The sequence below is a fragment of the Bombina bombina genome, chromosome 2 (genome assembly GCF_027579735.1).
Source record: "Bombina bombina isolate aBomBom1 chromosome 2, aBomBom1.pri, whole genome shotgun sequence".
NCBI lineage: Eukaryota > Metazoa > Chordata > Amphibia > Anura > Bombinatoridae > Bombina > Bombina bombina.
The window spans coordinates 2,294,269-2,312,770 of NC_069500.1; the positions used below are offsets into that span (position 1 = coordinate 2,294,269).

Consider the following 18,502-nt stretch of genomic DNA (forward strand, 5'->3'; position numbering starts at 1 on the left):
AGATATCGTAAGGGGATGCATGTGTAAGTACAGATACTGTAAGGGGATGCATGTGTAAGTGAAGACAATGTAAGGGGATGCATGTGTAAGTACAGACAATGTAAGGGGAGGCATGTGTAAGTACAGATACTGTAAGGGGATGCATGTGTAAGTACAGACAATGTAAGGGGATGCATGTGTAAGTACAGATATTGTAAGGGGATGCATGTGTAAGTACAGATATTGTAAGGGGGGTGCATGTGTAAGTACAGATACTGTAAGGGGATGCATGTGTAAGTACAGATACTGTAAGGGGATGCATGTGTAAGTACAGATACTGTAAGGGGATGCATGTGTAAGTACAGATACTGTAAGGGGATGCATGTGTAAGTACAGACAATGTAAGGGGATGCATGTGTAAGTACAGACACTGTAAGGGGATGCATGTGTAAGTACAGACACTGTAAGGGGATGCATGTGTAAGTACAGACACTGTAAGGGGATGCATGTGTAAGTACAGATACTGTAAGGGGATGCATGTGTAAGTACAGACAATGTAAGGGGATGCATGTGTAAGTACAGATACTGTAAGGGGATGCATGTGTAAGTACAGATACTGTAAGGGGATGCATGTGTAAGTACAGATACTGTAAGGGGATGCATGTGTAAGTACAGACAATGTAAGGGGATGCATGTGTAAGTACAGACACTGTAAGGGGATGCATGTGTAAGTACAGACACTGTAAGGGGATGCATGTGTAAGTACAGACACTGTAAGGGGATGCATGTGTAAGTACAGACACTGTAAGGGGATGCATGTGTAAGTACAGATACTGTAAGGGGATGCATGTGTAAGTACAGATACTGTAAGGGGATGCATGTGTAAGTACAGACACTGTAAGGGGATGCATGTGTAAGTACAGACACTGTAAGGGGATGCATGTGTAAGTACAGACACTGTAAGGGGATGCATGTGTAAGTACAGACACTGTAAGGGGATGCATGTGTAAGTACAGATACTGTAAGGGGATGCATGTGTAAGTACAGACACTGTAAGGGGATGCATGTGTAAGTACAGATATTGTAAGGGGATGCATGTGTAAGTACAGATACTGTAAGGGGATGCATGTGTAAGTACAGACACTGTAAAGGGGATGCATGTGTAAGTACAGATATTGTAAGGGGATGCATGTGTAAGTACAGATACTGTAAGGGGATGCATGTGTAAGTACAGATATTGTAAGGGGATGCATGTGTAAGTACAGACACTGTAAGGGGATGCATGTGTAAGTACAGACACTGTAAGGGGATGCATGTGTAAGTACAGATACTGTAAGGGGATGCATGTGTAAGTACAGACAATGTAAGGGGATGCATGTGTAAGTACAGATATTGTAAGGGGATGCATGTGTAAGTACAGACAATGTAAGGGGATGCATGTGTAAGTACAGACAATGTAAGGGGATGCATGTGTAAGTACAGACACTGTAAGGGGATGCATGTGTAAGTACAGACAATGTAAGGGGAGGCATATGTGTAAGTACAGACACTGTAAGGGGATGCATGTGTAAGTACAGACAATGTAAGGGGATGCATGTGTAAGTACAGATATTGTAAGGGGATGCATGTGTAAGTACAGACAATGTAAGGGGATGCATGTGTAAGTACAGATATTGTAAGGGGATGCATGTGTAAGTACAGACAATGTAAGGGGATGCATGTGTAAGTACAGATATTGTAAGGGGATGCATGTGTAAGTACAGATATTGTAAGGGGATGCATGTGTAAGTACAGATATTGTAAGGGGATGCATGTGTAAGTACAGATACTGTAAGGGGATGCATGTGTAAGTACAGACAATGTAAGGGGATGCATGTGTAAGTACAGACAATGTAAGGGGATGCATGTGTAAGTACAGATATTGTAAGGGGATGCATGTGTAAGTACAGATATTGTAAGGGGATGCATGTGTAAGTACAGACACTGTAAGGGGATGCATGTGTAAGTACAGACACTGTAAGGGGATGCATGTGTAAGTACAGACAATGTAAGGGGATGCATGTGTAAGTACAGATATTGTAAGGGGATGGATGTGTAAGTACAGACAATGTAAGGGGATGCATGTGTAAGTACAGATATTGTAAGGGGATGCATGTGTAAGTACAGATACTGTAAGGGGATGCATGTGTAAGTACAGATATTGTAAGGGGATGCATGTGTAAGTACAGACAATGTAAGGGGATTCATGTGTAAGTACAGATATTGTAAGGGGATGCATGTGTAAGTACAGACACTGTAAGGGGATGCATGTGTAAGTACAGACACTGTAAGGGGATGCATGTGTAAGTACAGATACTGTAAGGGGATGCATGTGTAAGTACAGATACTGTAAGGGGATGCATGTGTAAGTACAGACACTGTAAGGGGATGCATGTGTAAGTACAGACACTGTAAGGGGATGCATGTGTAAGGACAGATACTGTAAGTGGATGCATGTGTAAGTAAAGATACTGTAAGGGGATGCATGTGTAAGTACAGACAATGTAACGGGATGCATGTGTAAGTACAGACAATGTAAGGGGATGCATGTGTAAGTACAGACAATGTAAGGGGATTCATGTGTAAGTACAGATATTGTAAGGGGATGCATGTGTAAGTACAGACACTGTAAGGGGATGCATGTGTAAGTACAGATACTGTAAGGGGATGCATGTGTAAGTACAGACAATGTAAGGGGATTCATGTGTAAGTACAGATATTGTAAGGGGATGCATGTGTAAGTACAGACACTGTAAGGGGATGCATGTGTAAGTACAGATACTGTAAGGGGATGCATGTGTAAGTACAGACACTGTAAGGGGATGCATGTGTAAGTACAGATACTGTAAGTGGATGCATGTGTAAGTACAGATACTGTAAGGGGATGCATGTGTAAGTACAGACACTGTAAGGGGATGCATGTGTAAGTACAGACAATGTAAGGGGATGCATGTGTAAGTACAGACAATGTAACGGGATGCATGTGTAAGTACAGATATTGTAAGGGGATGCATGTGTAAGTACAGATATTGTAAGGGGGTGCATGTGTAAGTACAGATACTGTAAGGGTATGCATGTGTAAGTACAGATACTGTAAGGGGATGCATGTGTAAGTACAGATATTGTAAGGGGATGCATGTGTAAGTACAGACAATGTAAGGGGATGCATGTGTAAGTACAGACAATGTAAGGGGATGCATGTGTAAGTACAGATATTGTAAGGGGATGCATGTGTAAGTACAGATACTGTAAGGGGATGCATGTGTAAGTACAGACACTGTAAGGGGATGCATGTGTAAGTACAGATATTGTAAGGGGATGCATGTGTAAGTACAGATACTGTAAAGGGATGCATGTGTAAGCAGATACTGTAAGGGGATGCATGTGTAAGTACAGATACTGTAAGGGGATGCATGTGTAAGTACAGACAATGTAAGGGGATGCATGTGTAAGTACAGACAATGTAACGGGATGCATGTGTAAGTACAGATATTGTAAGGGGATGCATGTGTAAGTACAGATACTGTAAGGGGATGCATGTGTAAGTACAGATACTGTAAGGGGATGCATGTGTAAGTACAGATACTGTAAGGGGATGCATGTGTAAGTACAGACAATGTAAGGGGATGCATGTGTAAGTACAGACAATGTAAGGGGATGCATGTGTAAGTACAGACAATGTAAGGGGATGCATGTGTAAGTACAGATACTGTAAGGGGATGCATGTGTAAGTACAGATACTGTAAGGGGATGCATGTGTAAGTACAGATACTGTAAGGGGATGCATGTGTAAGTACAGATACTGTAAGGGGATGCATGTGTAAGTACATATATTGTAAGGGGATGCATGTGTAAGTACAGATACTGTAAGGGGATGCATGTGTAAGTACAGATATTGTAAGGGGATGCATGTGTAAGTACAGATATTGTAAGGGGATGCATGTGTAAGTACAGACAATGTAAGGGGATGCATGTGTAAGTTTATGTGCTAGATAAATGGCAGACTAAATAGGCATCTGGGGTCAGAACGAGGCCTCACTCACCTTTGCAGCCTCAACCATTCTTGCAGTGGCATCTGCCAGCAGTTTAGCGGCACTCAGAAGTTTTCGAGAATTTTCCAAATCAGTTTCTCTTTCTGCATCTGCCTTGATGGCACCAACAAGATCAGATGTTGCCTGAGCCAAGATCCGTGCCTGACGCACCATCTCCCCTATACAGGAATGTGAAAGCAGAAGAGGTGAGTCAGGTACACATGGTACTGCGGTACACAGCAAAATGTTACACACCCCTGTCGTAGACATGCACAGTGTCCCATGCAGCCTACTCTAAACACACATCCTATAGGCAGTTACATGTAGCCTCATCTGATCACACACACAGTTACATGTAGCCTCATCTGATCACACACACAGTTACATGTAGCCTCATCTGATCACACACACAGTTACATGTAGCCTCATCTGATCACACACACACACACAGTTACATGTAGCCTCATCTGATCACACACACACACACAGTTACATGTAGCCTCATCTGATCACACACACACAGTTACATGTAGCCTCATCTGATCACACACACACACAGTTACATGTAGCCTCATCTGATCACACACACAGTTACATGTAGCCTCATCTGATCACACACACAGTTACATGTAGCCTCATCTGATCACACACACACACACACAGTTACATGTAGCCTCATCTGATCACACACACACACAGTTACATGTAGCCTCATCTGATCACACACACAGTTACATGTAGCCTCATCTGATCACACACACACACACACACACACAGTTACATGTAGCCTCATCTGATCACACAGTTACATGTAGCCTCAGCTGATCACACACACAGAGTTACATGTAGCCTCATCTGATCACACACACACACAGTTACATGTAGCCTCATCTGATCACACACACAGTTACATGTAGCCTCATCTGATCACACACACACACAGTTACATGTAGCCTCATCTGATCACACACACAGTTACATGTAGCCTCATCTGATCACACACACACACAGTTACATGTAGCCTCATCTGATCACACACACACAGTTACATGTAGCCTCAGCTGATCACACACACACACAGTTACATGTAGCCTCATCTGATCACACACACACGCACAGTTACATGTAGCCTCATCTGATCACACACACACACAGTTACATGTAGCCTCATCTGATCACACACACGCACAGTTACATGTAGCCTCATCTGATCACACACACACACAGTTACATGTAGCCTCATCTGATCACACACACAGTTACATGTAACCTCATCTGATCACACACACACACAGTTACATGTAGCCTCATCTGATCACACACACACAGTTACATGTAGCCTCATCTGATCACACACACACACAGTTACATGTAGCCTCATCTGATCACACGCACAGTTACATGTAGCCTCATCTGATCACACACACACACACACAGTTACATGTAGCCTCATCTGATCACACACACACACACAGTTACATGTAGCCTCAGCTGATCACACACACACACACAGTTACATGTAACCTCATCTGATCACACACACACACACAGTTACATGTAACCTCATCTGATCACACACACACACAGTTACATGTAGCCTCATCTGATCACACGCACAGTTACATGTAGCCTCATCTGATCACACACACACACAGTTACATGTAGCCTCATCTGATCACACACACACACAGTTACATGTAGGCTCATCTGATCACACACACGCACAGTTACATGTAGCCTCATCTGATCACACACACACACACAGTTACATGTAACCTCATCTGATCACACACACAGTTACATGTAGCCTCAGCTGATCACACACACACACACAGTTACATGTAGCCTCAGCTGATCACACACACACACACAGTTACATGTAGCCTCAGCTGATCACACACACACACACAGTTACATGTAACCTCATCTGATCACACACACAGTTACATGTAGCCTCAGCTGATCACACACACACACACAGTTACATGTAGCCTCAGCTGATCACACACACACACACAGTTACATGTAACCTCATCTGATCACACACAGTTACATGTAGCCTCATCTGATCACACACACACGCACAGTTACATGTAGCCTCATCTGATCACACACACACACAGTTACATGTAGCCTCATCTGATCACACACACACACAGTTACATGTAGCCTCATCTGATCACACACACACACACAGTTACATGTAGCCTCATCTGATCACACACACGCACAGTTACATGTAGCCTCATCTGATCACACACACACGCACAGTTACATGTAGCCTCATCTGATCACACACACACGCACAGTTACATGTAGCCTCATCTGATCACACACACACACAGTTACATGTAGCCTCATCTGATCACACACACACACACAGTTACATGTAGCCTCATCTGATCACACACACACACACAGTTACATGTAGCCTCATCTGATCACACACACGCACAGTTACATGTAGCCTCATCTGATCACACACACACAGTTACATGTAGCCTCATCTGATCACACACACACACAGTTACATGTAGCCTCAGCTGATCACACACACAGTTACATGTAGCCTCATCTGATCACACACACACAGTTATATGTAGCCTCATCTGATCACACACACAGTTACATGTAGCCTCATCTGATCACACACACACACAGTTACATGTAGCCTCATCTGATCACACACACACAGTTACATGTAGCCTCATCTGATCACACACACACAGTTACATGTAGCCTCATCTGATCACACACACACACACAGTTACATGTAGCCTCATCTGATCACACACACGCACAGTTACATGTAGCCTCATCTGATCACACACACACAGTTACATGTAGCCTCATCTGATCACACACACACACAGTTACATGTAGCCTCATCTGATCACACACACACACAGTTACATGTAGCCTCATCTGATCACACACACACAGTTACATGTAGCCTCATCTGATCACACACACGCACAGTTACATGTAGCCTCATCTGATCACACACACACACAGTTACATGTAGCCTCATCTGATCACACACACACAGTTACATGTAGCCTCATCTGATCACACACACACACAGTTACATGTAACCTCATCTGATCACACACACACAGTTACATGTAGCCTCATCTGATCACACACACACACACACACAGTTACATGTAGCCTCATCTGATCACACACACAGTTACATGTAGCCTCATCTGATCACACACACGCACAGTTACATGTAGCCTCATCTGATCACACACACACAGTTACATGTAGCCTCATCTGATCACACACACACACACAGTTACATGTAGCCTCATCTGATCACACACACACACACACACACAGTTACATGTAGCCTCATCTGATCACACACACACAGTTACATGTAGCCTCATCTGATCACACACACAGTTACATGTAGCCTCATCTGATCACACACACACACAGTTACATGTAGCCTCATCTGATCACACACACAGTTACATGTAGCCTCATCTGATCACACACACACACAGTTACATGTAGCCTCATCTGATCACACACACAGTTACATGTAGCCTCATCTGATCACACACACAGTTACATGTAGCCTCATCTGATCACACACACACACAGTTACATGTAGCCTCATGTGATCACACACACACACAGTTACATGTAGCCTCATCTGATCACACACACAGTTACATGTAGCCTCATCTGATCACACACACAGTTACATGTAGCCTCATCTGATCACACACACACACAGTTACATGTAGCCTCATCTGATCACACACACAGTTACATGTAGCCTCATCTGATCACACACACAGTTACATGTAGCCTCATCTGATCACACACACACACAGTTACATGTAGCCTCATCTGATCACACACACAGTTACATGTAGCCTCATCTGATCACACACACCAGTTACATGTAGCCTCAATCTGATCACACACACACACAGTTACATGTAGCCTCATCTGATCACACACACCACACAGTTACATGTAGCCTCATCTGATCACACACACCAGTTACATGTAGCCTCATCTGATCACACACACAGTTACATGTAGCCTCATCTGATCACACACACAGTTACATGTAGCCTCATCTGATCACACACACACACAGTTACATGTAGCCTCATCTGATCACACACAGTTAGTCATCTGATCACACACACAGTTACATGTAGCCTCATCTGATCACACACACACACAGTTACATGTAGCCTCATCTGATCACACACACACACAGTTACATGTAGCCTCATCTGATCACACACACACACACAGTTACATGTAGCCTCATCTGATCACACACACAGTTACATGTAGCCTCATCTGATCACACACACGCACAGTTACATGTAGCCTCATCTGATCACACACACACACAGTTACATGTAGCCTCAACTGATCACACACACACACGACAGTTTACATGTAGCCTCATCTGATCACACACACACCAGTTACATGTAGCCTCATCTGATCACACACACACAGTTACATGTAGCCTCATCTGATCACACACACCCACAGTTACATGTAGCCTCATCTGATCACACACACACACAAGTTACATGTAGCCTCATCTGATCACACACAGACACACAGTTACATGTCGGCCTCATCTGATCACACACACACAGTTACATGTAGCCTCATCTGATCACACACACAGTTACATGTAGCCTCATCTGATCACACACACGCACAGTTACATGTAGCCTCAGCTGATCACACACACACACAGTAACATGTAGCCTCATCTGAATCACACACACACACAGTTACATGTAGCCTCATCTGATCACACACACACACAGTTACATGTAGCCTCATCTGATCACACACACGCACAGTTACATGTAGCCTCAGCTGATCACACACAGTTACATGTAGCCTCATCTGATCACACACACACACACACACACAGTTACATGTAGCCTCATCTGATCACACACACACAGTTACATTAGGCCTCACCTGATCACACACACAGCACACAGTTACGATGTAGCCTTCATCTGATCACACACACACACACACGTTACATGTAGCCTCATCTGATCTTCACCACACACACACACAGTTACATGTAGCCTCATCTGATCACACACACACACACAGTTACATGTAGGCCACATCTGATCACACACAACAGTTACATGTAGGCCTCATCTGACACACACACAGTTACATGTAGCTCATCTGATCACACACACACAGTTACATGTAGCCTCATCTGATCACGACACACAGCACACAAGTTACTATGTAGCCTCAATCTGATCACACACACGCACAGTTACATGTAGCCTCACCTGATCACACACACACACAGTTACATGTAGCCTCATCTGATCACACACACAGTTACATGTAGCCTCATCTGATCACACACACACAGTTACATGTAGCCTCATCTGATCACACACACACACACACAGTTACATGTAGCCTCACCTGATCACACACACGCACAGTTACATGTAGCCTCATCTGATCACACACACAGTTACATGTAGCCTCATCTGATCACACACACAGTTACATGTAGCCTCACCTGATCACACACACGCACAGTTACATGTAGCCTCATCTGATCACACACACAGTTACATGTAGCCTCATCTGATCACACACACAGTTACATGTAGCCTCATCTGATCACACACACAGTTACATGTAGCCTCATCTGATCACACACACGCACAGTTACATGTAGCCTCATCTGATCACACACACAGTTACATGTAGCCTCATCTGATCACACACACACACAGTTACATGTAGCCTCATCTGATCACACACACAGTTACATGTAGCCTCATCTGATCACACACACACACAGTTACATGTAGCCTCATCTGATCACACACACACACAGTTACATGTAGCCTCATCTGATCACACACACAGTTACATGTAGCCTCATCTGATCACACACACACACAGTTACATGTAGCCTCATCTGATCACACACACAGTTACATGTAGCCTCATCTGATCACACACACACACAGTTACATGTAGCCTCATCTGATCACACACACACACACAGTTACATGTAGCCTCATCTGATCACACACACAGTTACATGTAGCCTCATCTGATCACACACACAGTTACATGTAGCCTCATCTGATCACACACACAGTTACATGTAGCCTCATCTGATCACACACACACACAGTTACATGTAGCCTCATCTGATCACACACACACAGTTACATGTAGCCTCATCTGATCACACACACAGTTACATGTAGCCTCATCTGATCACACACACACACAGTTACATGTAGCCTCATCTGATCACCACACACAGCAGTTACATGTAGCCTCATCTATCACACACACTGATCAGCACACAGTTTACATGTAGCCTCATCTGATCACACACACACACAGTTACATGTAGCCTCATCTGATCACACACACACACATTAAAATGTAGCCTCATCTGATCACACACACACAGTTACATGTAGCCTCATCTGATCACACACACACACAGTTACATGTAGCCTCATCTGATCACACACACTCACAGTTACATGTAGCCTCTATCTGATCACACACACAGTTACATGGTAGCCTCATCTGATCACACACACACACAGTTACATGTAGCCCTCATCTGATCACACACACACACCAGTTACATGTAGCCTCATCTTGATCACACACACAACAGTTACATGTAGCCTCATCTGATCACACACACACACACACAGTTACATTAGCCTCATCTGATCACACACACAGTTACATGTAGCCTCATCTGATCACACACACACACAGTTACATGTAGCCTCATCTGATCACACACACACACAGTTACATGTAGCCTCATCTGATCACACACACACAGTTACAGGTAGCCTCATCTGATCACACACACACACACACAGTTACATGTAGCCTCATCTGATCACACACACAGTTACATGTAGCCTCATCTGATCACACACACACAGTTACATGTAGCCTCATCTGATCACACACACACAGTTACATGTAGCCTCATCTGATCACACACACACACAGTTACATGTAGCCTCATCTGATCACACACACACACAGTTACATGTAGCCTCATCTGATCACACACACACAGTTACATGTAGCCTCATCTGATCACACACACACACAGTTACATGTAGCCTCATCTGATCACACACACACACACACAGTTACATGTAGCCTCATCTGATCACACACACACACACAGTTACATGTAGCCTCATCTGATCACACACACACAGTTACATGTAGCCTCACCTGATCACACACACACACAGTTACATGTAGCCTCATCTGATCACACACACACACACACACAGTTACATGTAGCCTCATCTGATCACACACACACAGTTACATGTAGCCTCATCTGATCACACACACACACAGTTACATGTAACCTCATCTGATCACACACACACAGTTACATGTAGCCTCATCTGATCACACACACACACACACACAGTTACATGTAGCCTCATCTGATCACACACACACACAGTTACATGTAGCCTCACCTGATCACACACACACACACAGTTACATGTAGCCTCATCTGATCACACACACACACAGTTACATGTAGCCTCATCTGATCACACACACACACAGTTACATGTAGCCTCATCTGATCACACACACACACAGTTACATGTAGCCTCATCTGATCACACACACACAGTTACATGTAGCCTCACCTGATCACACACACACACAGTTACATGTAGCCTCATCTGATCACACACACACAGTTACATGTAGCCTCACCTGATCACACACACACACAGTTACATGTAGCCTCATCTGATCACACACACACACACAGTTACATGTAGCCTCATCTGATCACACACACACAGTTACATGTAGCCTCATCTGATCACACACACACAGTTACATGTAGCCTCATCTGATCACACACACACAGTTACATGTAGCCTCATCTGATCACACACACACACAGTTACATGTAGCCTCATCTGATCACACACACAGTTACATGTAGCCTCATCTGATCACACACACACACACAGTTACATGTAGCCTCATCTGATCACACACACACACACAGTTACATGTAGCCTCACCTGATCACACACACACACACAGTTACATGTAGCCTCATCTGATCACACACACACAGTTACATGTAGCCTCATCTGATCACACACACACACAGTTACATGTAGCCTCACCTGATCACACACACACACAGTTACATGTAGCCTCATCTGATCACACACACACACAGTTACATGTAGCCTCATCTGATCACACACACAGTTACATGTAGCCTCATCTGATCACACACACACACACAGTTACATGTAGCCTCATCTGATCACACACACACACAGTTACATGTAGCCTCATCTGATCACACACACACACACAGTTACATGTAGCCTCATCTGATCACACACACACACACAGTTACATGTAGCCTCATCTGATCACACACACACAGTTACATGTAGCCTCATCTGATCACACACACACACAGTTACATGTAGCCTCATCTGATCACACACACACACAGTTACATGTAGCCTCATCTGATCACACACACGCACAGTTACATGTAGCCTCATCTGATCACACACACAGTTACATGTAGCCTCATCTGATCACACACACACACAGTTACATGTAGCCTCACCTGATCACACACACACGCACAGTTACATGTAGCCTCATCTGATCACACACACAGTTACATGTAGCCTCACCTGATCACACACACACACACAGTTACATGTAGCCTCACCTGATCACACACACACAGTTACATGTAGCCTCATCTGATCACACACACACACACAGTTACATGTAGCCTCATCTGATCACACACACACACACAGTTACATGTAGCCTCATCTGATCACACACACACACACAGTTACATGTAGCCTCATCTGATCACACACACACAGTTACATGTAGCCTCATCTGATCACACACACACAGTTACATGTAGCCTCATCTGATCACACACACAGTTACATGTAGCCTCATCTGATCACACACACACACAGTTACATGTAGCCTCACCTGATCACACACACAGTTACATGTAGCCTCACCTGATCACACACACACAGTTACATGTAGCCTCATCTGATCACACACACACAGTTACATGTAGCCTCATCTGATCACACACACACACAGTTACATGTAGCCTCATCTGATCACACACACACACAGTTACATGTAGCCTCATCTGATCACACACAGTTACATGTAGCCTCATCTGATCACACACACAGTTACATGTAGCCTCATCTGATCACACACACACACAGTTACATGTAGCCTCATCTGATCACACACACAGTTACATGTAGCCTCATCTGATCACACACACACACACAGTTACATGTAGCCTCATCTGATCACACACACACACAGTTACATGTAGCCTCATCTGATCACACAGTTACATGTAGCCTCATCTGATCACACACAGTTACATGTAGCCTCACCTGATCACACACACACACAGTTACATGTAGCCTCACCTGATCACACAGTTACATGTAGCCTCATCTGATCACACACACAGTTACATGTAGCCTCATCTGATCACACACACAGTTACATGTAGCCTCATCTGATCACACACACACAGTTACATGTAGCCTCATCTGATCACACACACACACACACACACAGTTACATGTAGCCTCATCTGATCACACAGTTACATGTAGCCTCATCTGATCACACACACACAGTTACATGTAGCCTCATCTGATCACACACAGTTACATGTAGCCTCATCTGATCACACACACACACAGTTACATGTAGCCTCATCTGATCACACACACACACACACACAGTTACATGTAGCCTCATCTGATCACACAGTTACATGTAGCCTCATCTGATCACACACACACACACAGTTACATGTAGCCTCATCTGATCACACACACACAGTTACATGTAGCCTCATCTGATCACACAGTTACATGTAGCCTCAGCTGATCACACACACAGAGTTACATGTAGCCTCATCTGATCACACACACACACACAGTTACATGTAGCCTCATCTGATCACACACACACACACAGTTACATGTAGCCTCATCTGATCACACACACAGTTACATGTAGCCTCATCTGATCACACACACACACAGTTACATGTAGCCTCATCTGATCACACACACACACACAGTTACATGTAGCCTCATCTGATCACACACACACACAGTTACATGTAGCCTCATCTGATCACACACACACACAGTTACATGTAGCCTCATCTGATCACACACACGCACAGTTACATGTAGCCTCATCTGATCACACACACACAGTTACATGTAGCCTCATCTGATCACACACACACACACACACACACAGTTACATGTAGCCTCATCTGATCACACACACAGTTACATGTAGCCTCATCTGATCACACACACACACACAGTTACATGTAGCCTCATCTGATCACACACACACACACAGTTACATGTAGCCTCATCTGATCACACACACACACACAGTTACATGTAGCCTCATCTGATCACACACACACACACAGTTACATGTAGCCTCATCTGATCACACACACACAGTTACATGTAGCCTCATCTGATCACACACACACAGTTACATGTAGCCTCATCTGATCACACACACACAGTTACATGTAGCCTCACCTGATCACACACACGCACAGTTACATGTAGCCTCATCTGATCACACACACAGTTACATGTAGCCTCATCTGATCACACACACAGTTACATGTAGCCTCATCTGATCACACACACGCACAGTTACATGTAGCCTCATCTGATCACACACACAGTTACATGTAGCCTCATCTGATCACACACACACACACACAGTTACATGTAGCCTCATCTGATCACACACACACACACACAGTTACATGTAGCCTCATCTGATCACACACACACACAGTTACATGTAGCCTCACCTGATCACACACACAGTTACATGTAGCCTCATCTGATCACACACACAGTTACATGTAGCCTCATCTGATCACACACACACAGTTACATGTAGCCTCATCTGATCACACACACACAGTTACATGTAGCCTCACCTGATCACACACACGCACAGTTACATGTAGCCTCATCTGATCACACACACAGTTACATGTAGCCTCATCTGATCACACACACACACAGTTACATGTAGCCTCACCTGATCACACACACGCACAGTTACATGTAGCCTCATCTGATCACACACACAGTTACATGTAGCCTCATCTGATCACACACACAGTTACATGTAGCCTCATCTGATCACACACACAGTTACATGTAGCCTCATCTGATCACACACACACAGTTACATGTAGCCTCATCTGATCACACACACACAGTTACATGTAGCCTCACCTGATCACACACACGCACAGTTACATGTAGCCTCACCTGATCACACACACAGTTACATGTAGCCTCATCTGATCACACACACAGTTACATGTAGCCTCATCTGATCACACACACAGTTACATGTAGCCTCATCTGATCACACACACAGTTACATGTAGCCTCATCTGATCACACACACAGTTACATGTAGCCTCATCTGATCACACACACAGTTACATGTAGCCTCATCTGATCACACACACGCACAGTTACATGTAGCCTCATCTGATCACACACACAGTTACATGTAGCCTCATCTGATCACACACACAGTTACATGTAGCCTCATCTGATCACACACACACACAGTTACATGTAGCCTCATCTGATCACACACACACACAGTTACATGTAGCCTCATCTGATCACACACACACACAGTTACATGTAGCCTCATCTGATCACACACACACACAGTTACATGTAGCCTCATCTGATCACACACACAGTTACATGTAGCCTCATCTGATCACACACACACACAGTTACATGTAGCCTCATCTGATCACACACACACACACACAGTTACATGTAGCCTCATCTGATCACACACACAGTTACATGTAGCCTCATCTGATCACACACACAGTTACATGTAGCCTCATCTGATCACACACACAGTTACATGTAGCCTCATCTGATCACACGCACAGTTACATGTAGCCTCATCTGATCACACACACACACAGTTACATGTAGCCTCATCTGATCACACACACACACACAGTTACATGTAGCCTCATCTGATCACACACACAGTTACATGTAGCCTCATCTGATCACACACACACAGTTACATGTAGCCTCATCTGATCACACACACACAGTTACATGTAGCCTCATCTGATCACACACACACACAGTTACATGTAGCCCTCATCTGATCACAACACACACAGTTACATGTAGCCTCATCTGATCACACACACGACAACAGTTACATGTAGCCTCATCTGATCACACAAGCACACAGTTACATGTAGCCTCATCTGATCACCAGCACACCAGTTACATGTAGCCTCATCTGATCACACACACAGTTACATGTAGCCTCATCTGATCACACACACAGCACAGCACCTTACATGTAGCCTCATTCTGATCACAACACACACACAGTTACATGTAGCCCTCATCTGATCACACACGCACACAGTTACATGTAGCCTCATCTGATCACCACACCACACACAGTTACATCGTAGCCCTCATCTGATCAACACACACATCAGTTACATGTAGCCTCATCTGATAACACACACACACAGTTTACATGTAGCCTCATCTGATCACACTACACCAGTTACACGTAAGCCCCCCCTCCCCCTCATCTGATCACACACACACACACAGTTTACATGTAGCTCAGCTGATCACACTCACACACACAGTTACATGTAAGCCTTCATCTGATCACACACACACACACAGTTACATGTAGCCTCATCTGATCACACACACACGCACACAGTTACATGTAGCCTCATCTGATCACACACACAGTTACATGTAGCCTCATCTGATCACACACACACACAGTTACATGTAGCCTCATCTGATCACACACACACACACAGTTACATGTAGCCTCATCTGATCACACACACACACACAGTTACATGTAGCCTCATCTGATCACACACACACACAGTTACATGTAGCCTCATCTGATCACACACACACACAGTTACATGTAGCCTCATCTGATCACACACACACACAGTTACATGTAGCCTCATCTGATCACACACACACACAGTTACATGTAGCCTCATCTGATCACACACACACACAGTTACATGTAGCCTCATCTGATCACACACACACACAGTTACATGTAGCCTCATCTGATCACACACACACACAGTTACATGTAGCCTCATCTGATCACACACACACACAGTTACATGTAGCCTCATCTGATCACACACACACACACAGTTACATGTAGCCTCATCTGATCACACACACACACAGTTACATGTAGCCTCATCTGATCACACACACACACACAGTTACATGTAGCCTCATCTGATCACACACACACACAGTTACATGTAGCCTCATCTGATCACACACACACACACAGTTACATGTAGCCTCATCTGATCACACACACACACAGTTACATGTAGCCTCATCTGATCACACACACACAGTTACATGTAGCCTCATCTGATCACACACACACACAGTTACATGTAGCCTCATCTGATCACACACACACACAGTTACATGTAGCCTCATCTGATCACACACACACACACAGTTACATGTAGCCTCATCTGATCACACACACACACACACAGTTACATGTAGCCTCATCTGATCACACACACACACAGTTACATGTAGCCTCATCTGATCACACACACACACAGTTACATGTAGCCTCATCTGATCACACACACACACACAGTTACATGTAGCCTCATCTGATCACACACACACACACAGTTACATGTAGCCTCATCTGATCACAACACACACAGTTACATGTACCTCATCTGAACACACACACACAGTTACATGTAGCCTCATCTGATCACACACACACACAGTTACATGTAGCCTCATCTGATCACACACACACACAGTTACATGTAGCCTCATCTGATCACACACACACACACTTACATGTAGCCTCATCTGATCACACACACGCACAGTTACATGTAGCCTCATCTGATCACACACACACACACACAGTTACATGTAGCCTCATCTGATCACACACACACAGTTACATGTAGCCTCATCTGATCACACACACACAGTTACATGTAGCCTCATCTGATCACACACACAGTTACATGTAGCCTCATCTGATCACACACACACACACAGTTACATGTAGCCTCATCTGATCACACACACACAGTTACATGTAGCCTCATCTGATCACACACACAGTTACATGTAGCCTCATCTGATCACACACACACACAGTTACATGTAGCCTCATCTGATCACACACACACACACAGT

General features: G+C 44.2%; 1 protein-coding gene across 1 annotated transcript in view; it reads right to left on the minus strand.

Moving 5' to 3' along the window:
- TLN1 (talin 1) overlaps positions 1 to 18,502 on the minus strand; it is a gene marked incomplete in the record, with an annotated part of 895,533 nt that overhangs the window by 553,727 nt on the left and 323,304 nt on the right. The window contains 1 exon segment of the mRNA XM_053700951.1: positions 4,062 to 4,228. Within this exon segment, the coding sequence (XP_053556926.1) occupies positions 4,062 to 4,228 (167 nt within the window).